We start from the raw sequence: 25555 nt of genomic DNA, 5'->3' as shown, positions 1-25555 counted from the left end.
TCCAAACTTTCTCTGCTTTTTGAGCTTGGTTCCAGAGGTATTAATATTTTCTCTCTGAAACCTTTTTAGGCCACTCTAATGATAATTAATTACATTATTTTTCTATTCATTTTGACTATCTACTATATGCAAGGTACTGTTCGGCATTTTGTAAAACCAGAAAGATGAATTAAACACTTATTTGCCTTCCTAAACCTTATAATGTAGTTATACAGAAAATATAACAAAATTTTATTTCTAATAGGTAATTGCTAATAATTTATTTAATCCAATCTAGTGTGTGATTCTATATTGCCTTATTTATTTGTTGTTTTAAGTTCCCCTCCATAAATTTATCTTCCTAAATTACAATCTCGCTAAAGCTAGAAATTTGTATACGTGTGAGTGTGTGTGTGTGTGTGAGTGTGTGTTTCCTTTTGTGTCCAGGTGCTCAGGACACGGTAGGTCCTGAATGAATATTAGTGGAATTATTGATTGATTGATGTTGACCTTGAGGCTTTTCTCATTTCTGAATTGTTAAAGTGAAATAAATTATAACTTTCCTCTCCAAAAAGGTGATCATTTTGAACGAAACATCGACAAAAATTGAAAACATTCACATGATATCTGCAGTTCAATGATGGACCAGAATCAACATTTGAGTAAGACAGCAGAGGCACAACATTCTGAGAAAAGGAAAACTAGAAACTACTGCAATGGATTCAAGGTGGAATGCGTTTCATGTTTTCAAACTAAAATAAGTAAAGGGAGAATTTTGATTTAAAGAAAAGGCAGCCAGTTTTTTAAAAGAACATTATATTTCAAATTAGAGTTTTCAACTGAAGCATACATTAAAATATTAACACAATGATATACATCTTGATATAAATCAATCTTTAAGTCTGAATAAAAGGTCTTTGGTGACATTTCTAGTTAAGAATTTATTAATGTTGAAAATTTAGAAAGACTTTGATATCTTCTCTTTGATTCTTGATGGACAAAAAGATACTTATAAATGTGATTAAAATAAAGCAGTCTCTGTGTAATGGATAGTATGTTAAAAAAATTCTTACATTTGACCTATAACAGAGAAGATTTATCAGTCTTGTGAATCACTTTGTGGTCTTGACCTATTTAATTTTTTTTTTTTTAAAGAACAGCATTTGTTATTCTATTAACTTAAATGATATAGTCTGAAGGGAACTAAAAGACCTGGCCCAAAGACCTAGTTGATGACTTAGGAAAGTCATTTAATTTTTCCATATGCAAGTGGGTAAAAGTGATAATCCTGTCTCTTGCTTTTGTCACAAAACGGTGAGACAGTGAATGATATAGACTGTATTGCGATTTTCACAGACATTAAAAAGCAATCCTTGAGCACGGAATCAAGGAAACCAAGACTCAAGGAAGTTGAGAAGTTTGTGTGAAGTCATCTAGGTTGTAAATGGAAAACTCTTAAAACTAAATCAAAGCCTTTAAACCCCCATAGAGAAGACTAGAGGAAATCAAAAAACCAATCAGGGCTGACTTTGATCAATATTTAAAATGTTTTCCTCAAAGTTATAGTCTTACCTAGTTGAATAAAGACCAGAGATCAGATTCAATTGCAATCATGTTATATAAAGTCTGTTTTAACTTTGTCCTTGGAACATGAAGTCTGTTTGTTTTTCAGAGATTATTGGTAAAATCAGTTCTGATGAAATATTTAAGTAATATTTAAACAGAAAAGCAGTCACCAGGAGAAAGTACTGGCTAATGCAACTGGACCACATTCTATTGCCTAGGGGTATTAAGTTGTTCTGGCTTATTTCCCTTTTAAACATGGAGGGTTACAGTGATTCATTTGCACAGGCATTCAAGGTGACAACAAACTAGCTGAAGCAAATAAAATTGCCTGGGTAGTCTCTTGCAGCATATTTGGAGAAAAGCTTCGAGTTAGCAAGTTGTGAGTGTGTATAAAGTATGTGAATTGCAGCCCAATAGTAAAGAACAGAGGAGCAATAACAGTAATAGTATATTGAGCACTTACTAAATGCAAGACACTGCTCTAGTATTTTAGTTCTATGAATGGATTTATTCCTTACCACAATTCAGTCAGCCATATGCTATTATCTCCCTTTGACACATGAAGAAAAACTTAGAGGGTGAATGACTTTCTCTAGGTCCCTAGGCTGAAAAGTGGTAGAGCCAAGGTCTGAAATTAGGCAGTCTGATTGCAAATCCCATGAGCTCAATTGTACTCCATGTTGCTAAAGTACCTGTGGGTTTCCATAATATTAGTACCCTCAAGATGTTCTGGTAAGCACAGATTTGTAAGTGGGCTATTTAATAATCTTCCTCATCCTGTACTTCTAAAAATTCCCCTTTATATCGAATAATTGAGTTTCAAGCAAGCATATTTGCCTGCACACACACAAATGCACATTGTAACTGATGTGGGTATACAGACTCAGCAGGTAAAAATGTGTAAAAGTGCAAATAGATAAAAATTTAGAATAACAACAGCATAGTTTGATTCTTTCTTACCCCTTTCCCTCAATTTTTGAACTGAACCAAGTAGGTTATATAAACCCTGCCAGTACATTGTTCATGTTTACACTTGTCATTTCTGTGCTTCAGATTTCTTGTACCGCTGTGTTGTAATGAAAATTCTTTAACAACACAAAAGTAGTGCATCATCGTCAAAAAACATAAATAATAGGGCAAAAGTAAAAGGTCTCCCATTCTACCTTCATTCCCACTCCCTTTCCAGAAATCATTAGGATAACCATCCCATTTGTAACCACCAACAGTATCCCTACTCCACAGTTTTCCTCTGGCTAACCTTCTGGCCTATTAGACTTTTTTTTTTTTTTAAGGGTGATAACTCTTAAAGTGTACCCTTAGTTCATTAATAGGCAACATCACTCTTTTTTTTTTTTTTTTAAGCTGTTGAGGGTAGGAGTTTATTAATTAATTAATTTATTTTTGCTGTGTTGGGTTTTCGTTTCTGTGCGAGGGCTTTCTCTAGTTGTGGCAAGCGGGGGCCACTCTTCATCGCGGTGCGCGGGCCTCTCACTATCGCGGCCTCTCTTGTTGCGGAGCACAGGCTCCAGACACGCAGGCTCAGTAGTTTTGGCTCACGGGCCTAGTTGCTCCGCGGCATGTGGGATCCTCCCAGACCAGGGCTCGAACCCGTGTCCCCTGCATTAGCAGGCAGATTCTCAACCACTGCGCCACCAGGGAAGCCCCTGGCCTATTAGACTTTTTGCTATTTCTCAAGATGTGAAGTGCACTTCTGACTTGGAGAAGCTTGCACTTGCTCTTTCCTCATCTGAAATGTCTGACTCCCAGATATCTTGCTCTTTCATCTCATTCAAATCTCTATTTAAACATTACCTCATCCCTGGCCACCCCATATAAAATAGCATTTCCTATCCATAACTCTTGAACCAAATTTGATTTTTCTTCATAACGTTTATCACCTCCTGACACTGAAATACAAATGCACACATATGTATAGGTGTGTATGTATATGTATGTCTTTAATAAAACAAAACAAATTTATCACAGTTCTGTAATAATTATACAATTCTGAAGTTGAGAAGTCTGAAATAGGTCTCCCTGAGCTAAAATCAAGATGATGGCAGAGCTGTATCCTTTGTGGAGACTCTAAAAGACAATTCATTTCCTTGCCTTTTCCAACTTCTGGAAATTTCCCAAAGTTCTTGACTAATAGCTCTCTTCCATATTCAAAGCTAGTGATGGTCAGTCAAGTATTTTTCACATTGACATTGACTTTTCTGCTCCCTTTTCCACATTTAAAGGACCCTTAGGATTACACTGAGTTAACCAGGATAATATAGGATAACCTTTTCAAGGTCATCTGATTGGCAGCCTTAACTCCACTTGCAACCTTAAGACCCCCTTGCTGGGCTACCTAATATATTCATAGGTAAGCAGAGTAATGGCATGCAAAGATGTCCAGGTCCTAATCTCGAAAACCTATAAATATATTTTTTTTTTCCTAGAGGAAGTCATTTGCCCTCTTTGCATCTAAGTTTTTTCACCTGTGAAAGGGAAATAATAGCATCTGGCTGACAGAATTATGGTAAGGAATAAATCCACTAACAGAAGTAAAACACTAGAACAATGTATGGTATATAGTAAGTGCTCAATAAATGCTAGCTACTACTATTTTTATTGCTTCTCTGGTCTTTATTATTGGGCAGCAGTTACCATACTTTATACACAATGTCAGCTTGCTAACTCGAAACTTCTCCACATACGCTGCAAGGGACAATGCAGGCAATCTTACTTGCTTTGGCCAGATTGTTGTCATCTTGTTGTACATGCGAGAATGAAATCACTGTCCAGCACATTGAGATGTAAAGTTGGGTGGCTGATTTGAGGTCATTCTTCTTTTTTTATGTAGCTGGTTTTCGCTGTGAAATTCCTTCTTCATACAGTATTTGTACATCCCATATATTTTGGTATTTTGTGATTTCATTTTTGTTTGTCTTGAGATATTTTCTAAATTCCTTTTTGAGTTCTTGGACCTATTGTTGTTGCCTAATTTTTACATGTTTGTGAATTCTCCAGTTTTTCTCCTGCTATTGATTTCTAGTTTCATTCCATTGTGGGTAGAAAAGATACTTGCGATGATATCAATCTTCTTAGATTTGTTAAAACTTATTTTGTGGCCTAACATGTGATATATCTTGGGGAAAGATATGTATACATTTAAAAGGAATGTGTATTTCACTGTCGTTGGATGGAATGTTTTTTGTATGTCTTTTAGGTCAATTTGGTCTATAATGGTGTTTGAATTATCCATTTCCTTATTATTTCTATCCACTATTTAAAATAAGGTATTAAAATCTTCCACTATTATGGTATTGCTCTTTATTTCTCCCTTCTGTTGTGTCAATGTTTGCTTTATATAGTTAGGTACTCTAATGTTGGGGATAGAAAGATAGGTAGATAGATAGATAGATAGGTAGACAGATAGGGATAGAGATACTTATTAAATCTTCCTGGTCAGTGGACCCTTTTATCATTATATAATGTCCTTTTTGTCTCTTGTGACATTTTTTACTTAAAGTCTATTTTGTTTGATATAAATACAACCACCCCTGCTCTCTTTTGGTTACCAATTGTGTGGAACATCTTTTCCCATCACTTCATTTTCAGTCTTTGTGTGTCTTTAGATCTAAAGTGAGTTTCTTATACGTAAGTCATAGTTGAGTCTTGTTTCTTTTTAATTTTTATTTTTTTAATTGAAGTATAGTTGACTTACAATACTATATTAGTTTTAGGTATATAGTCTCTATATACCTGAGATTCAGTATTTTTACAGATTATACTACACTAGAACTTATTACAAGATAATGGCTATAATTCTCTGTGCTATACCTTATATCTTTGGTGCTTATCTATTTTATACATAGCAGTTTGTATATCTTAATCCCATACCCCTAATGTGCCTCTCCTGCTTTCCCCCTCCCTACTGGTAACCACTAGTTTGTTTTCTATATCTGTGAATCTGTTTCTGTTTTGCTATATACATTTGTTTGTATTATTTTTTAGATTCCACATATAAGTGATATCATATGGTATTTGTCTTTCTCTGTCTGACTTACTTCACCAAGCATATTTTCTAGGTCCATACACATTGCTCTAAATGGCAGATTTTCACTCTGTTTTATGGCTGAGTAATATTCGTATGTGTGTGTGTGTATACCCACTACATCTTCTTTATCTGTTCATCTGTTGATGGACTCTTGGGTTGTTTCAATATCTTGGCTATTGTAAATAGCACTACTATGAACATTGGGTGTATAGATCTTTTCGAATTAGTGTTTTTGAGGTTTCTAGATATGTACTCAGGAGTGGAATTGCTGGATCATATGTTAATTCTATTTTTAGTTTTTTGAGGAATCTCCATACTGTTTAGTTTTTGAGATACCTCCATATTGCAAGTGGCTGCACCAATTTACATTCCCACTGACAGTGTACAGTGTTCTCTTTTTTCCACATCCTCACTGACATTTATTACTTGTAGACCTTTTGATGATGGCCATTCTGACAGGTGTGAGGTGATATCTCATTGTTGTTTGGATTTTATCTAATAGTTAGTGATGTTAAGTATCTTTTCATGTGTCTGTTGGCCATCTGTGTGTCTTCTTTAGAAAAATGTCTATTCAGGTCTTCTGCCAATTATTTAATTATTTTTTATATTGAGTTGCATGGGCTGTTTATATATTTTGGATATTAACCCCTTGCCAGTCATATTATTTGCAAATATTAACTCCAAATACAAAGGTTGTCTTTTTCTTTTAATCCATGGTTTCCTTTATGTACAGAAGAATTTAAGTTTAATTAGGGCTCATTTGTTTATTTTTGCTTTAATTTTTTTGCCTTAGGAGACAGAACCAAAAAAAGAAAAATGTTGCTACAATTTATAATATGTCAAACAGTGTTCTGTCTATGTTCTCTTCTGGGTGTTTTAAGGTTTCAGGTCTTACACTCAGCTCTTTAATCCATTTTAATTTTTTTTTGTGTATGGTGTGAGGAAGTGCTCTCATCTCATTGTTTTGCATGTAACTGTACATTTTTCCCAGCACCACTTGTTAAAGAGACTGTCTTTCCACTATTGTGTATTCTTACATCCTTTGTTGAAGATTAATTGACCATAGATGTGTGGGTTTATTTCTGGACTCTCTATTCTGTTTCATTGATGTATGTGTCTGTTTTTGTGCCAGTACCAGGTTGTTTTGGTTACTGTAGCTTTATAGTATTGTCTAAAATCTGGGAGAGTGAAACCTTCCGCTTTGTTCTTTTTTCTCTAGATTGCTTTGGCAAATCAGGGTCTTTTGTGGTTCTATATGAATTTTAGGATTACCTGTTCTAGTTTTATAAAAGTGTCATGGGTATTTTGATAAAGATTACATTAAATCTATAGATTCTTTGGGTAGTATGGAAATTTTAAGAATATCAATTCTTCTAATCCAAGAGCACAAGATATCTTTTCATTTCTTTGTATCATCTTCAATTTTATCAGTGTTTTAAAGTTTTCAAAGTATAGTTGTTTCACCTCCTTGGTTAAGTTCATTCTTGGGTATTTTATTCTTTTTGATGGAATTTTTTAAACTTTCTCTTTCTGATAGTTCATTATTAGATATAGAAAAACAACAGATTTCTGTATGTTAATCTTGTATCCTGACACTTTGCTGAATTCATTTTTTAGTTCTAACAGTTTTTGGGTGAAGGTTTTAGGGTTTTCTATATAAAGTATTATGCAAATAGTGACAGTTTTAATTTTCCCTTCCAACTTGTATGGCTTTGGTTTCTTTTTCTTGTCTGATTGCTGTGGCTAGGACTTCCAATACTATGTTAAATAGAAGTGGCAAGAGTAGGCATCCTTGTCTTTCTCCTGAATTTAGAGGAAAAGCTTTCACCTTTTCACCATTAAGCCTGATGTTAACTGTGGGTTTGTCATAGATGGAATTTATTATGTTGAGATATGGTCCCTTTATATACATTTTAATGAGAGTTTTTATCATGAATGGATTTCAAATTAAACTGTAAGGGAAGAAACAAAAAGAAGAAAAAATGTACAGAGAAGAACTACAAAAGCAACTGGAAAACAAGTAATAAAATGGCAATAAGTACATACCTATCAATAATTACTTTAAATGTTCATGGACTAAATGTTCCAATCAAAAGACATAGGGTGGCTTACTGGATGAAAAAAAAAGACCCTTCTATTTGCTGCTTACAAGCAACTCACTTCAAAGCTAAAGACACACACAGACTGAAAAGTGAGGGGAAGGAAAAAGATATTTCATTCAAACAGAAACAACAAGAAAGCAGGGGTAGCAATACAAAATAGACTTTAAAAGAAAGACTATAACAAAGGCAAACAAGGGCATTATGTAATGATAAAGGGATCAATACAGGAAGAGGATTTATACTCATTAACATATATGCACTCAATTCAGGAGCATCTAAATATATAAAGCAAATATTAACAGACATAAAGGGAGAAATTGGCAATAATACAATAGTAGTAGGGGATTTTAACACCCCACTTACATCAATGAACAGATCATTCAGACACAAAATCAATACGGCAACAGTGGTCTTAAATGACACTATAGACCAGTTAGACTTAATAGATATTTATAGGACATTACATCCCAAAACAACAGGATTCACATTCTTTTCAAGTGCACGTAGAATGTTCTCCAGGATAGATCACATGCTAGGACACAAAATAATTCTGAACAAATTTAAGAGGATAGAAATTATATCAAGTCTTTTTTCTGACCACAATGGTATGAAAGTAGAAATTGATTACAGAAAGAAAAATGGGAAAAGAACAAACATGTGGAAACTAAATAACATGCTACTATAAAACCAATGTGGGCTTCCCTGGTGGTGCAGTGGTTGAGAATCCGCCTGCCGATGCAGGGGACATGGGTTCGTGCCCCGGTCTGGGAAGATCCCACATGCCGCGGAGCGGCTAGGCCCGTGAGCCATGGCCGCTGAGCCTGCGCATCCGGAGCCTGTGCTCCGCAACGGGAGAGGCCACAACAGTGAGAGGCCCGCGTACCGCAAAAAAAAAAAAAAAAACAATGGATCAATGAAGAAATCAAAGAGGAAATCAGAAAATACCTCACGACAAATGAAAATGGAAACACAACACTCCCAAATCTATGGAATGTATTGATAGCAAAAGCAGTTCCAAGAGGGAAGTTCACAGCAATACAGGCTTTCCTCAAGAAACAAGGAAGATCTCATATAAACAACCTAACCTATCATCTAAAAAAATTAGAAAAAGAAAATCAAACAAATCCCAAAGTCAGCAGAAGGAAGGAAATAATAAAGATCAAGGAGGAAAAATAGGGATCAAAAAACAATAGAAAAGATCAATGAAACCAAGAGCTGTTTTTGTAGAAAAGATAAAATTGATAAACCTTTAGCCAGGATCATCAAGAAGAAGAGAGGGAGTACCCAAATAAACAAAACAAGAAATAAAAGAGGAGAAATAACAATCAATACAAGAAAGATACAAGAAATCATAAGAGAATACTATGAATAGTTACATGCCAATGAATTGGATAACTTAGAAAAAATGGACAAATTTCTAAAAACATACAACCTGCCAAGACTGAATCAAGAAGAAATAGACAATTTGAACAGACCAGTCAGTAGTAGTGAAATTGAGTTTTTAATAATAATAATAATAAACTCCCAGCAAACAAAAGCCCAGAACCGAATGGCTTCATCAGGGAATTTTACCAAACATACAAACAAGAATTAGTAACTGTCCTTCTCAAACTATTCCAAAAAACTGAAGGGATGGAACACTCTCAAATTCACTCTATGAGGCCCCTATTACTCTGATACCAAAACCAAACACACTACAAAAAAAAGAAAATTACTGGTCAATATCTTTGATGATTATAGGTGCAAAAATCCTAAACAAAATATTAGCAAACTGAATCCAACCGTATATAAAAAGGGTCATAACAACATGATCCAGTTGTATTTATTCTAGGGATGCAAGGATGGTTCAATATTTGCAAATCGATCAATGTGATACACCATATTAACAAAGGAAGAACAAAAATCACATGTTCATCTCAATAAACACAGAAAAAACATTTTTTAAAAAAACATACATTCAGCCCCTTTACAGTTTTTGATTGGCGGTGTTGAACCATTTGTATTTGAAGCAATTATTGATAAGAAAAGATTTAGTATTGCCACATTGTTCATTGTTTTCTGAAAGCCTTGTAGTTCTTTTGTCTTTTCCTCTCTTATTGCCTTCCCTTATGTTTTGTTGATTTTTTGTGTGTGCTGATATGTTTTGATTCCTTTTTTATTTTTCTTTTGTGTATATTTTGTAAAATTTTTGTGTGTAGTTACCTTGGGGCATATATAAAATATTTATAGTTATAACAGTCTTTTAAAGCTGATAACAACTTAAATTCAATAGCACATAAAAACTCTACATTTTAACTTCACCCCCTCCACATAGTTTACATTATTGTTGTCATAGCTTACATCTACTTATCTATCTTTTAAAATATTTTCTTGTAGTTATTTAAAAAAAATTTGTCTTTTAGTTTTATGCTAGAATTATAAGTGATTTAACCACTATTATTACAGTAATACAGTATTTTGTATTTGTCTCTATATATACCTTGCCAACAAGTTTTATGCTTTCTTATGGTATGTTGCTGTCTAGTATTCTTTTATTTCAACTTGGGGAACTCCCTTTAGCATTTCTTGTAAGGGAGGTCTAGTGTTGAGGATCTCCCTCAACTTTTGTTTGTCTGGGAAAGTATCTCTCTTTCACTTTCAAAGGTTTCTTTTGCTCCATATAGTATTCTTGGCTGGTAATGTTTTGTTTTGTTTTTTCTAATACTTTGAATATTATACTATACTATACTTTGAATATATCCCATTTCCCCTGGCCTGCAAGGTTTCTGCTGGAAAACTTACTGATAGTCTTCTGGGGGTTCTTTTCTATGTGAAAAGTTGCTTCCCTCTTGATTCTTAAAAAATTCTCTCTTTGTCTTTGACTTTTAATAATTTAATTATAATATGCATTGGTGTGGCATATTCATATAGATATTCTTAAATTATCTATTTATCATTTTTCTTCCAGAATTCATATATATTTAAATGATTAATTAAGGAAATATTTTATGACAAAAGAAGATAGTTATTTATAAAGCACTTTAAAATTTGTAAGCTCTAAAGCTAATCACATAGGCAACTATCAGGATATCACCAAAAGCTAGGGATTATGTCAGCGAATACATAGAATTTGGCTGAAATGAATCAAATAAAAATGCATGGAAATAAACAGAAAATAAAAATGATAAACTCTGTAAAAAATGCAAAAGAAATTAACCATAAGGTGTTCATTTGTCCACAGTGAATTTTAAGGGAATACAATTGCCTGTAATTAGTAAATAATAGAAAAGAGAAGAAAGATATAAAATATCAAAAAATTTTAAAAAGTGGTTGTCTCAATGTATTAAAAGTATATAAAGCAAAATTAAAGAGATGTAGATTTACAAAGACAAGAAAATATTTTTAAGGCATAATGTTAATATTTAATAAAAATTAAATCTTTGGGCTGGGTATTAGACAAGGGCTTTATAATTTTTTCACTCTATAATATACATGCTTCTCAGTTATGATATGTCTTATAGAGGTGGTAGGAAGGGCTTTGGCACTCAGCACTCTTCCTGTTCTTCCACTAGTGCAAAGAACAATAGAGTAATTGAAGAGTGTGAATGGAGCAAAGTTTCAGAAACAAGTCTTATATTAATAAGAAGAAAAAGAGAGGATAAATCTATAGTAGCCTTCCAAATTCCAAACATGTTTGGTACATTGACAGACATTCAAAACTATATCCATGAACTCATGAACATAATTTCCTTTGAACTTTACAGTGACCCTATTAAATAAATAGGGTAACTATTTATATATTATTTTGTAATGGATTAGGAACCTGAAGTTCAGTGACTTGTGTAAATTTTTCATCTTTGTTAGGTTAGTAAGTTAAGAAAAAGACAACTGGATATAGACCTTCTGATTGCAAAATACATTATTTTTTCTTGCATCACATGCACACCAGATAATCCATGAATAATTTTCTACTTTTGCTAAGAAGAAAACAGTGCAGGGGGTTGGGGGTGTCAGAAGAAAGAAGGGGGAAAATATGAGATATGAAATCCAGGTATGAAATAAAGCCAGGTTAAAAAAAAAGAGATACAATGTATCTAGAACCTAGTTTTTCTGAAACATACAATAAATTGTATTCCAATCTTGTTTGAAAGTAGGATAGTAACTCTATAATACTTACCTTCATTTCAAAATTAAACTAAACCTTATGGAAGTTGAGATCTAATAATAATGACATTCACAAAGCATTCTAGCTAGGAATTCTAAGCAATTTTACAATTTAAAGATGAGAAGAAAACAATCAATTTATCCCAGGAATGCAAATAGCACAGTAATTTTAGATTACAAATATTCTGACATTAAGACTAAATAGTGGGTGACATCAGAATCATGCTAAAGTGAGCTTCTCCCTTTTTCTGTCCCCTTCAATCTACAACCAGTAAAACATCTACAGCCTAACAAAGGTGACTCTGCCCATCACACCAGGACCCCAGAGAATTTCACACATCTGTACATCCAAAGTTGAGTGGACTGGAATACACAGAGGAGGTGGAATTGGGGCACAGCAGAGGTGGTTCCTATGATCCCAGATCCCCATTCATGGCTGCCCAGCCTGCAGTCTCAGAGAACCTAACAGCATCAGGGGAGGCAGTACATACAGCTCCAGCGTCCCAGGCATAGCCATGCCTGCAGCCATAGGCAATTGGAAAACAGTGGTAACAGAACGTGCAATGCTTTCCTCTAGTCTGGGAGGTGCCCATAACTCTGGGACACACCTCCCAACCACAGCAGGTGCACCCATGAATCTGACAAATCTGGACACAGCAGAGGCACCTGGCCTCCAAACCACCCTTTCCCTCCCTCTGTGGTGGAGGAGCCTGTGACTCATGGGATCTTGGAACATGGAGGCATTGCCATTCCAGTGACCCAGGTGGTGACACTGGCAGTAGCAAGGCACCAATAACCCCAGAGTCACAAGCAGTGACAGTGAAAGCACCAGGCTACACCTCTGACAGAGGTGTTGGAGGGTGGAAAATGCTAATTCTCAAATATACTGGAGGCAGCTAAGGTAAGAGTAACCAAAACCTGTGCTATACCGTCACCTACTGAAAAACAAAAGAAAGTCTTCTAATTTCTAACCTGTTAAATCATTAGAATAAAGTTTTTTATTAAAAAAAAAGGTTTACCTAAAGAAGAAAGGTGTTCTCTGTTTCAAATGTGATGGCAGAGGAAAACTCATTAAGCACCATGAAGAACACAGTTACACTGAACCCCAAAAGGTAACAATTCTCCAGGAACCAAACTTAAAGTCATGGAGTATTGTGATCTAACTGATAGCGAATTCAAAATAGCTGTCAGGAAGAAACTCAATGAGCTACAAGAAAACTCAGAAAGGCAATTCAATAGGCTCAGGAATAAAATTTATGAACAGAAGGAATACTTTACCAAAAATATTGAAACCCTAAAAAGAAAGAGAGGGAAATTCTGGAGCTGAAAATCTCAATAAACCAGATGAGGAATGCATTAGTAAACATTGAAAATAGAGCAGACTATATGGAAGAGAGAATTAGTAAGCTCAAAGGTAGAAATCTAGAAATGATACAGGTAAAAGAGGAGAAAGAATTAAGATCTAAAATGAGGAAATTCTTTTAGAACTATCTGACTCTTTTATGAAGGGAAATATTAGGATAATGGATATCCCAGAAGAAGAAGAGAGGGAGAAGGGAACAGAGTTTATTTAAAGAAATAATATCTGAGAACTCCACAAACCTGAGCAGAAAATGGAAATGCAAGTCCATGAAGCTAAGAGAATACTTAATTACTTCAACACAAAAAGATCTTCTCCAAGACACATTATATTAAAACTATCAAAAGTCAGTGACAAAAAAGGCTTTTAAAGGCAGCCAGGGGAAAATGGATGGTAACTTATAAAGGAACAAATATTTCTCAGCAGAAACTCTACAGGCCAGGACAGAGTGGAATGACATTTTAAAAATACTGAAAGAAAAAAACTGTCATGGACGAAGGGAAGATGGCGAAAGAGTAAGACGTAGAGATCACCTTCCTCCCCACAGATACACCAGAAAAAAACTGTCAGCCTAAAACACCCTATCCAACAAAGTTATCATTCAGATATGAAGGAGAAATTAAGACTTTTCTAGACAAACAAAAGTTGAGGGAGTTCATCAATACTAGACCTGCTTTATGAGAAATGTTGAAAAGAGGTATTTTACAAGAAACAAAAAGGCAAAACTACACAAAACTTTGAGTAAGGTGATAAATAGAATCAGAAAATTGCAACTACATATCAGAATAGGTTTTATAGCATAAAGGTTAAAGAAGAAAAGTAATAAAAATAACTATAGCTACTTCAATTTGTTAACAAACTCACAACATAAAAAGGGGTAATTTGAGACAAAAAAACCCAGAAAAGTTGAAGAGAAAAATGGAAGACTCCTATAGGCAAATGAAGATAAGGTTCTATCAGCAGAAAAAGGATTATTTTATCTATGAGATACGTTAAACGAACCTCATGGTAACCATGAAACATAAATCTAGAGCAGAAATGCAAAACATAAAAACGACAAAACAAAAAATGAATTCTCCCCAAAATTCAAAAAAGATATTACACCTATCCTTCTCAAATTCTTCCAAAAATTTGAAGAGGAGAGAACACTTCTTGACTAATTTTATGAGGCCAATATTACCCTGATACCAAAACCAGGCAAGGATGACACAAAAAGTAACACAGACCAATATCTCATATGGTCATAGATGCAAAAACCCTCAACAAAATATTAGGAAACTGAATATAACAATACACTAAAAGGATCCTATACTCTGATCAAGTGGTTTTTATTCCAGGGATGCAAGGATGGTTCAACCTCTGCAAATCAATCAATGTGATACACCACATTAAGAAAATGAAGGATAAATATTATATGACTATCTCAATAGATGCAGAAAAAGCATTTGACAGGATTCAACACCCATTTATGATAAAAAAAAAATTCCTCAATAAAATGGGTATTGAAGGAATGTACTTCATCATAATAAAGGCCATAAATGACAACCCCACAGCTTACATCATAATCATCAGTAAAAAACTGAGAGTTATCCTTCTAAGATCAGGAACAATACAAGAATGACCACTTTTACCACTCTTATTGAACATAGTATTGAAAGTCCTAGCCAGAGAAATTAGGCAAGAAAAAAGGGGTATCCAAACTGAAAAGGAAAAAGTAAAACTGCCACTATTTGTGAATGACATAATTTTATAGAGAGAAAACCGTAAAGACTCCTCCAAAATGCTATTATAAATAATAAATAAATAGAGTAAAGTTGTAGGATACAAATCAATACACAAAAATCTGTTGTGTTTCTATATGCTAACAAATGAGCTAGCTGAAAGAGAAACAAGAAAACAATCCTATGAAGAAAATACCTAGGAATAAATTTAAGCAAGGAGGCTAAAGACCTGTACATTGAAAACTCTAAAACATTGATGAATGAAATTAAAGACAACACACAAAAAAATGGAGAAATATTTTGTGCTGATGAATTGGAAGAATTAACATTGTTAAAATGTCCATATTACCTAAAACAATCTATAGATTCAATGCAATCCCTATCAAACTCCCAATGATATCTTTCACAGAAATAGAACCAAAAAAAAGCCCTAAAATTTGTATGGAACCACAAAAAAACCCCAAATAGCTAAAGCAATCCTGAGAACGAAGAACAAAGCAGCTTGAGGTATCACACTCCCTGATGTCAAAGTATATTACAAAACTATAGTATGTAAAACATTATGGTATTAAAAAAACACATAGATCAATGTAACAGAATTGAGAGCCCAGAAATAAACCCACACATATACAAACAATTGACTTATAACAAAGGAGTAAAGAACATACTGAAGAAAGGATAGCCTCTTAAGTAAATGATTTTGGAGAAACTGGAAAGCCACATGTAATGACACTAGACCACTACCTCACACTATACACAAAAATCAACTCAAAATGGATCAGAATTAAATGTAAGAACGGAAATCATAAAACTCCTAGAAGAAAAGATAAGCAATACACTCTTTGGCATTGGCCTTAGCAATAACTTTCTGGATATGTCTCCTCAGGCAAGGAAAACAAAAGCAAAAATAAACAAATGGGACTACATCAAACTAAAGAACTGCACAACAAAGGGCACCATCAACAAAATGAAAAGGCAACCTACTGAGTGGGAGAAGATATTTGCAAATCATATGTCTGCTAAGGGGTTAATATGCAAAATATATAAAGAACTCATAGAACTTAATGACAACAACAACAAACCTGATTAAAAATGGGCAGAGGAGCTGAATACACATTTATCCAAAGAATACATACAGATGGCCAACAGGCACACTGAAAGATGTTCAACACCACTAATTATTTGGGAATTGCAAATCAAAACCACAATGAGATATCACCTTACACATGTCAGAATGTCTATTGTTAAAAAGAAAACAAATAAAAAATGTTGGCAAAGATGTGGTGAAGAAGGAACACTTGGGCACTGTTGGTGAGAATGTAATACTTGGGAAACAGGACGGAGCTTCTTTAAAAAGTTAAATATAGAACTATCATATGATCCAGCAATTCCACTCCTGGGTATTTATCCAAAGAAAACAAAAACACTGATTCAAAAAGATATATCACCCCTACGTTCATTGAAGCATTATTTATTGATTAATTTATTTATTTTTGCTGTGTTGGGTCTTCGTTTCTGTGCGAGGGCTTTCTCTAGTTGTGGCAAGCGGGGGCCACTCTTCATCGCGGTGTGCAGGCCTCTCACTATCACAGCCTCTCTTGTTGTGGAGCACAGGCTCCAGACGCGCAGGCTCAGTAGTCGTGGCTCACGGGCCTAGTTGCTACACGGCATGTGGGATCCTCCCAGAGCAGGGCTCAAACCCATGTCCCCTGCATTAGTAAGCAGATTCTCAACCACTGCACCACCAGGGAAGCCCCCATTGCAGCATTATTTATGATTGCCAAGATATGGAGCAACCTAAGTGCTCATGGATAGAGGAATAGATAAAGAAGGTGTTGTATGAATATAGAATGGAATACTACTCAGCCATTAAAAAGATGAATTCTTGCCCTTTGCAACAACATAGATGGACCTTGAGGGTATTATACTAAGTGAAATAAGTCAGATGGAGAAAGACAAATACTATATAATTTCACTCATATGCTGAATATGAAGTACAAACAAACTAAAAACAAAATAGATGAACAAACCAAACCAAAGAAAAGCAAACACTATGGATACAGAGAACAAAGTAGTGGTTACCAAAGGAAAATGGGTGCAAGGTGCTGCAAAATGGTAAAAGAGGACACTAAATTTTTAGTGGTTGGCATGCTGTAGTATATAGTAGAAATATAATGTTGTACACATGAAACTTACATAATGTTATAAAATATAATATTATAAGCCAGTTACCTCAAAAAGAAGATTAATTAAAAGGTGGTAAAACTTATACTTGAAAGGCAGAGAAGATGTTAGAGGTAGTTTTCAACAGGTTGTTGAAAGCAAAGAAAGATCAAATGTAATTTATAATATTCAGTGAAAATAAGTTTGCATCCCAGTTAAACAAGCTAAAAGAATGTCCTTATAACACTAAATTGACATGAAAAATAAACACATTTTAAAAAGTAAGAGCTCTGAGAATAATAACGTGAAAACAATGAAGGAATAAATTTCCACACATATTAATTAGTGTATACACTCATCCTATATTTGCCTGACTTCTTACCATTCCTAAGAATACTAACTTATTAAAGATATTTCAAATAGAAAATCAGTTAATCAATAATAGTTTGTTTTTGTTTTTAACTCAATTCATAAAATCAGAGTAAAGCTTTTTTTTTTTTTTTTTTTTTTTTTTTTTGCGGTACGCGGGCCTCTCACTGCTGTGGCCTCTCCCGTTGCGGAGCACAGGCTCCGGACGCGCAGGCTCAGCGGCCATGGCTCACGGGCCCAGCTGCTCCGCAGCATGTGGGATCCTCCCCGACCAGGGCACGAACCCGTGTCCCCTGCATCGGCAGGCGGACTCTCAACCACTGCGCCACCTGGGAAGCCCCAGAGTAAAGCTTTTGAAAGGTCTTCCTTCAAAGGTGAAACTTCTAATATTATTGTAAGCACTATTATATATTTAACTTATAAATTCAACATTAATAATAAAATATGTTTTCTTGTGGTGCTCATACAAATACAAATTTTACTGGACGATAAGAGTAACTGTAAAAAACAATTTACTAAAACAAAAAAATAATGGAGCAGAATGTTTTTAGAACTGATTAAAATGAATTTATAATCCATAATTGTGTCTGGTCTGAGATATTCTACCAGTTGAATTGAAGCTGTCATCAACAGTTACATACATATGTGAATAATTGAATATAAAAGTTTTGGGAAGAAACTGATCTTTGTTATAAAAATAAGTATCCTTCAATGACATTGGACATATTCATAAATTAATTCTGTAAATTATCATTGCACTTTCCTCAAAATAGATTTGAATTCTTTGATAAAAATATTTAATGAAGGGCTTCCCTGGTGGCGCAGTGGTTGGGGGTCCGCCTGCCGATGCAGGGGATGCGGGTTTGTGTCCCGGTCTGGGAGGATCCCGCGTGCCGCGGAGCGACTGGGCCCGTGGGTCATGGCTGCTGGGCCTATGCATCCGGGGCCTGTGCTCCGCAGCGGGAGAGGCCACAGCAGTGAGAGGCCCGTGTACTGAAAAAAAAAAAAAAAAATTTAATGAAGAGTCAAAAACTTCCATTTAAAAAACTTTTTGTATATTGCAATTACTGAAATCACAATTTTTGCAAACAGAATGTTAAGAGCTGAACAAATTAATTGGTTAGAGATCATATAATGTACAAAGTGTAATTTTGTAATTCTAAAATTGTATTTTAGAGTATCTTGACATATGGAAAAATTATTTTAATACATGTATTATTTGAATTGGATAAACATATATTCTTTATCTGAATAAAAAGTAACTGAATATACCTATAATTTTCCAGTGACAAAAATTGGCAAATGTTAAAGAAAACATAAATTTTTCTTATATAAATATTTTTCAAGAAAGATACTCTAAAGAGAGGCAAAAATGATAGCACCTGTGATATTTAGAATAAAAAATGTACATAGGTAAATATTTTTAAAAAGGAATTGAGAATATTTCCACTTAGCACAATTTGCTGTGGGCTTATTAAGGGAATATTTTCTTCATTAAAAATATTATGATCTACAGAGAAGAGTCAATTGAAATGTTGACAATTTCAAATTCAGTAATCATAAAATGCAATTTTTTTTTCAGTAATCATAAAATACAATTTTGATGAAGATTTCAGATAATTTTTTTAATAAACTAAAATGTCTAAGAATAATTTGAAAATTATACTTCAGAAAAATAATAGTGACATAGTAATGGAGATACTCATAAGAAACTGAATAAAATACATGGATATACATGGATACATATTGGCATACATAAAAATATACTAATATATCCACCAAGAATAATTATACTGTTCCAGTTTATATGATAAATTATATATTTACACTAGATATAAGAGAGATACAAACCAAATTCCTATTAGGCAATATACAGCTTCACTAAAGAGGTGTCACTGCGGTGGGTATTAAAAAGTTGAATTCAGGGGCTTCTCTGGTGACGCAGTGGTTGAGAGTCCGCCTGCCGATGCAGGGGGTGCGGGTTCGTGCCCCGGTCAGGGAAGATCCCACATGCCACCAAGCGGCTGGGCCCGTGAGCCATGGCCGCTGAGCCTGCGCGTCCGGAGCCTGTGCTCCGCAGCGGGAGAGGGCACAACAGTGAGAGGCCTGTGTACCGCAAATAAATAAATAAATAAATAAATAAATAAATAAATAATAAAAGTATAAAAAGTTGAATTCATGGAAACAGCATAGAATGGTGGTTGCTAGAACCAGAGGGTGTGGGAAATTGGGTGATGTTGGCCAAAGGGTATAAACTTTCTGTTATAAGATACATAAGTTCTGGGGATCTAGTGTACAGCATGATGACTCTAGTTAACAATATTGTATTATATACTTGAAATTTCCTAAGACAGTATATCTAAATGTTCTCACTACAAAAATAAAACATAGGTAGCTATGTGAGGTGATGAATGTGTTAACTAATTTTATTGTTCTAATCGTTTCACAATTTATGCATATGTCAATTGCAATGTTATACACATTAAATTTATACAATTTTATTTGTCAGTCATACTTCAATAAAGTTGGAAAAATAAAATTACATGCAGTATTCCCATTGCTGCAAATGGAGGAAAGCAGGCAGACTACTACAAATAAACCAAGTGAGACGTAACAAGGATCTGACTTAGGAAAATAAAGAGATGAAGGAAAAGTGGGTTAGTATATTAGATCCAAGAACTGTTTTGCTTTTCGTGTGTGAAATACTTGTGTTCAAATCACAGTTCTGTTACAGTTTTAGCCTTATTCCCCTAGTTAAATAACTTTGCATCTCTAAACTTTATTATTCTTACTTGTAAAATGAAGAGAGTAATGCATACCATGCAAGGATTTTGTGAGCATTAGAAATAATACTTCTAGAATAACTGGAACAGTCCTAGCAAATATTAGCTTCCACATAACACAATTCACATTCATATCCTTCCTGTATTAGTTGGAAAGAGAAATATCCAGTGGATGGGGAGATATTAAGTTTTCTGTAGGATGTCTGATGCAAACCTTCATCTTTATCTCTGCTATCAAATATTTTTGAAAGCTATATTGACTATTGATAGTTTCTACTTATGCAAGTTTGGAGACTTACTAAGATTTATGTCATAGGAAAGCATAGGTTACAAAGAGAGAACACACACAACACCTATCCAGAAGATGTGGCATAAATTAACATCTTGATTATGCATATTATTTCAGATACTGTATCTTTTCTCATTCTTATAGCTTCTTTTTACAGTTTTTTTGTGTGTGAAATTTTCTATTTTCATTCATTGTGAGATAACTTTCCTTTACATCAAAGAGCTCAGTTAGATTAGTTGCTTTAAAATTCTTGTCCAGGGCTTCCCTGGTGGCTCAGTGGTTGAGAATCTGCCTGCTAATGCAGGGGACACGGGTTCGAGCCCTGGTCTGGGAGGATCCCACATGCCGCGGAGCAACTAGGCCCGTGAGCCACAACTACTGAGCCTTCGTGTCTGGAGCCTGTGCTCCGCAACAAGAAAGGCCACGATAGTGAGAGGCCCGCGCACCCCAATGAAGAGTGGCCCCCACTTGCCACAACTAGAGAAAGCCCTCGCACAGAAATGAAGACCCAACACAGCAAAAATAAATTAATTAATTAATAAACTCCTACCCCCATCTTCTAAAAAAAAAAAAAATTCTTGTCCAGTAATACTAACATATGTGTAATCTCAGGGTTAGTCTTGGTTGACTGTTATCTTTCTTGAGAAATGGTCACATTTTCTTGGTTCTTCATATGTTGGTAATTTTGAACATTGTTACATTCTTCCAAAGGGTGTTGATATTTTTTTTGTTTTGTTTTACAAGGCAATTAAACTTGTTGACCTGAAACCGCAAACTCTATCTCTTAGGAAATAGTTCAAATCTCAGTTAAATTACTTTATCCATAGGGCTAACTTGAGTTGCCCTGTTCATGAATAGTTCAGAGGTCAAAAATTTGGACAGTTTATATGCAGAATTTGGGGCTCCCCATTCTCTGGATCTCTCCTTCATGAGATTCTCCCCTAAATTTTAACCTGAACTCTTCTTTCTCATTCTTCAGGCCACAAGGACTGTGATTTTTCTAAAAGAATTTTAGCTTTTGTGAATAATGCTAACTGTGACCTTACCTTAAAGCCATAAGAATGAGAAATTAACCTTAGGCATTTCCTTCTTTTAAGGGTCAACCCCTGTCTAGAATCTGACTGCTTTTGTTTGCTCTCCCAAGCTTTTGGGTGTTTTTTGTTTTCCCCTCAGACTTTACAATGGTTATTTGCTGCAGGATCAGTCCAGCGGGAACTTATTCAGCTATATTGGAAGTGGAAATAGTTATAAGTATTTAAAAATCACCCTGGGTGTGGTGTGAAAAAGAGTTGACAGTGAGGAAAGAGACAGCAGTTAGAAATAGTAGTATTCTGGGTGTAAGATGATGGACATTTGAGGTAGGAATATAAAGCGAAGCATATTAAAAAGAGAGATGTTTATAAGATTAAATATTTAGCTTTGGGGAACTGATTGGATGTGATATATAAGAGAGTAGATTCTAAGTGGTGACACAGGAAAGGAGGTGAAAGGGGAGGAAGAAAAGGGTGCAATCTGAACATTAAAACCAAAATGGAGCTCTAATGCAGGCACTTTGGAACAGCCGCCTAAACCTCAGCAAAAGCAAGCTTGGCTTAAAATATAGATTTGTCAATCATCAGCATTTAGGTGGCAATAAAAACAATGACAATTTATGAGTTTTTCCAGAAAGAGTATGTAGATAAAAAGAGAAGAGAGTTTGAAACAAAACGCTGAAATAAAGTTTGGAATAGCCAAAGTATCCTAGGCCTGCTGAGGACAGTTTAAAAGATGATATGAAAAATAAGATCTGATTCATGCAAACGTAAGCAACTCTCAGTTTTGACTGGAAAAAATGAGAGAGAGAGTTATGGAAAAGTGAGGATGCAGTGGGGCAGGAGGAGGTTTTTTAATGGAATAAGCCTGAATATGGATTAATTATACAGTTATCCCCTGGTAAATCTCAAAACTACTTCCAGACAAAACTCTCTCTTGAGCACAAACCCTGCCTTAGTTGTGTCTATTTGGTAGATATTTATTTTTAGACATCTCAAATTTGAGTTTTGAAAAGATGATTTCATTGTCTTTAACCCTAAGACTTCTCTTTTTCTCAACCCCAATAATAGTATTACTACATACAATTATAGAAACTATAAAACAAAATCAGAATACTTATTTTCCATTATTCCCACACCTTATTTGTTCTCCTCTTAAACTTCTTCCGAGTGTGTCTGTAACCTTTTAGTCCCCTCTTCCCATCTCTGCTCATCTTTTTTTCTGAAATCAGCTTTCTAATTAATTTATTTGCCATAAATTCATTTTCCTCGTGACTACCAGATTTAGCCCTCTAAAATTTAATCTCCTTACATCACATTTAAAAATGCAGATTGATCTCCCAATGGTTGGCATACTTCTATCCTTATATTCCACCCACAGATTTTCTTTTTGTTTTTCAAATGATCTGTGTTCTTCCACTACTCTGGGGCTTTTCATGTGTTTCCTATTTTGTTTTAAATGTTTATTTCTTCTTCAGTTTCTAAGCTTCTATTAACCCCTAAAGACTTAGTTTAAATGTTAGCACGTCTATAGAAACTTTGATCTGTGTAGACAGAATTGATCACTTTTTTCTGTGTACTCATAAATTTAAAACTGTATAGCAATTACAGTACTCATTACATTATTATACTGGCATTAATTGTTTATTGGCCCAGGGAAACATTAGTTCTTTGGGGGCATTTATTACATCTTAATTGTTTTTATTTCCCTTCTTACTCTGTGCCTGTCTCAACTCCAAGGTTTAGTGGAGGAACTGCCATATTGTAGTTGCTCAATAAATGTTTGCTGAGTAAATTTGTTTGAGGTTCCTATGAGTTAACTGAGTTCATCATGACTGTATATATGGCAATGTAGAAACTTGGAAATGTCTTCTGACCTTAATTCTAAGACTCTTGCCATCATAAACAAAGGACTGACCTGCCACGACTGCAGATAAATATAGACTTTACCTCTTATCTCAATGCTAGCTGTGTCTTTCTGCCTGTGATATTTTAAAATCTATTTGATGATTGTGAACATTAGTATCTCTGTTTTGAAATCTCTCAATCTTAAATTCTCGATCCTTATGCTTTGGTCTTTTAATATATTTCATTGGAGATTTCAGTTTTATTATTATTTAATTTTTTATGTTCTGAGAAAATCATCATATCATTCTTTCTCTGAACTTCAGCCTCACATTAGGAACATGGTTAAAAATGCCCATCTCTCAGGGTTATAGTTAGAGTAAAAGAAAGCACATTTATAAATCTGTCTATATTAACTCATTTCATATCCTTCTAAAATCCTAGCTTATTGGAGGAATCCATTGTGTTTGCATCTGTTACCCTTTTCTTCTTTGTAAAACCAATTTAGGATTATACTGTACGAATTTTGACTTTATTGAGTCTCTCTTTTGTCTTGAGCTAATCTTCCTTTTAAGATTGAAGACATGGACATTACAAAATCTTTCTCTGAACTTTTAGAAAGCTGCTCTTATATAGGACAGGTTTTACATCTGGTTATGCTTGTATCTGCTTACTGAGATGTCCTGTTACTTTATGAAACTCCCTCCTCTTTGATTTTACCAATTAGTGTTTTGATGATAAGGATTTAGATAAAAGTTTGCCACAGTATTTCTTTAATAATCAATAAATCATTTTGCCAGTATGCTCATTACTGATTCTGCAGCACCTGAAATAGTGTCTGACAAAAAATGTGTTTGGCTAAATGATCAGAGTCCTATTTTTATTTGACTGAACTTACAGCCAAAAGCTGAATGATGATAGCTCAGAGTGATAATAAAAACAGACATTTCTCAATACTATGTGCCAAAAATTTTATGTATATTATTTTAATTAATCTTCATAACAATTTTACTGTAATTATCTCCATCTAAAAGCTGAGGAAACTAGGAAATGAGAGGTTTCACTACATGTAAGCTCTGTACCAGATTTATAACCTAAATTTGGGGAATAACAATTTATTCAACAACCAAAAAACATTTATTGAATATTTACTCATTATGTGTCAGGCATCTGAGTTTGATAGAGAGCCTGATAACATTTTTTTTTCTAGTTATTAGAGAAGGAAAGGCAGAACTTGACTTCTAGCTCAGTACGGCAGACAGAATAATAAGGTTGAAGCCATCTCCTCCCCCCTCCAATTTTAATAAATAATGTAAAATGTATTAAAGGCAACTTGTAGATGTGCTAGAAAACAAGAAGAGATACATTCTGTAAATCAGAAAGTTATGAGAGTTTTATAAAAAGTAAGAAGTCGAAAGAATTAGGCTAAAGAAAGAAATCAAAGCCCAAGACAAGTGCAAGAAAAGAAACCTGAAAAAAAATGGACATGGCTTCCAAGCGTGTTTCAAAGGCAAAAGCCACTGATAATGGGATCAAGAGAGGTCCCAGGGACCACCGACAGGTTGTTGTACAGGGTATTCCACTCAATCAGAGAAAACATGCTTCTTTCCTTGTTTAACATCTCCCCTGATCATCAAATTACTCTCCCCCACTTAGTCCAAGCAGCAAACTGCAGAGACATCTACCCTGGGCAGGAGATAGTGAGCGTGGGCGGATGCCCTCCCTGGCATATGGAGCAGAGCCGTCTCTCAAGTGGCTGGTAACATCATGAAGAAGTGAGATGCCCATATGCAGATTAACTCTTAACTACCCTACTGCTAAAGATTTCTGCCTCTCCATCCCAGATAGGCTTCACAAAGACTGAATATTCAGAGACAAGGAAACGGGGAGCTTCCATATGTAAAACAAAGCAGACAGGCAAGAATCACTAGATATTAGATATTTTCATTCACCACTCTTGAAAGGAGGCAACAAACTCAATAAATTAAAAAATTCTCCCATGGCTGTACACACACACACACACACACACACGTAATATATATGTTTATATATATATATATATATATATATATATATATATATATATATATATATATGATTTATTTATTTATTTATTTAGATTTATATAAAAGAACAGAACTTTAAGTAAAGGGTGGGGA

General features: G+C 34.6%; 1 protein-coding gene across 1 annotated transcript in view; it reads left to right on the top strand.

The window, feature by feature from the left end:
• Positions 1-616: 616 nt before the first annotated feature.
• The window catches only part of SLCO1B3 (solute carrier organic anion transporter family member 1B3), a gene marked incomplete at both ends in the record, with an annotated part of 62919 nt that continues 37980 nt past the window's right edge, over positions 617-25555 (top strand). The window contains one exon of the mRNA XM_079714872.1: positions 617-706. Coding sequence (XP_079570998.1) covers positions 617-706 — 90 coding nt within the window. The remainder of the gene's footprint in view (positions 707-25555) is intronic.

Source organism: Hyperoodon ampullatus (assembly GCF_949752795.1).
Source record: "Hyperoodon ampullatus genome assembly, chromosome: 11".
Taxonomy (NCBI): Eukaryota; Metazoa; Chordata; class Mammalia; order Artiodactyla; family Ziphiidae; genus Hyperoodon; species Hyperoodon ampullatus.
Note: the sequence above shows the minus strand (reverse complement) of the source record. Positions and strands in the feature narration are given on the sequence as shown.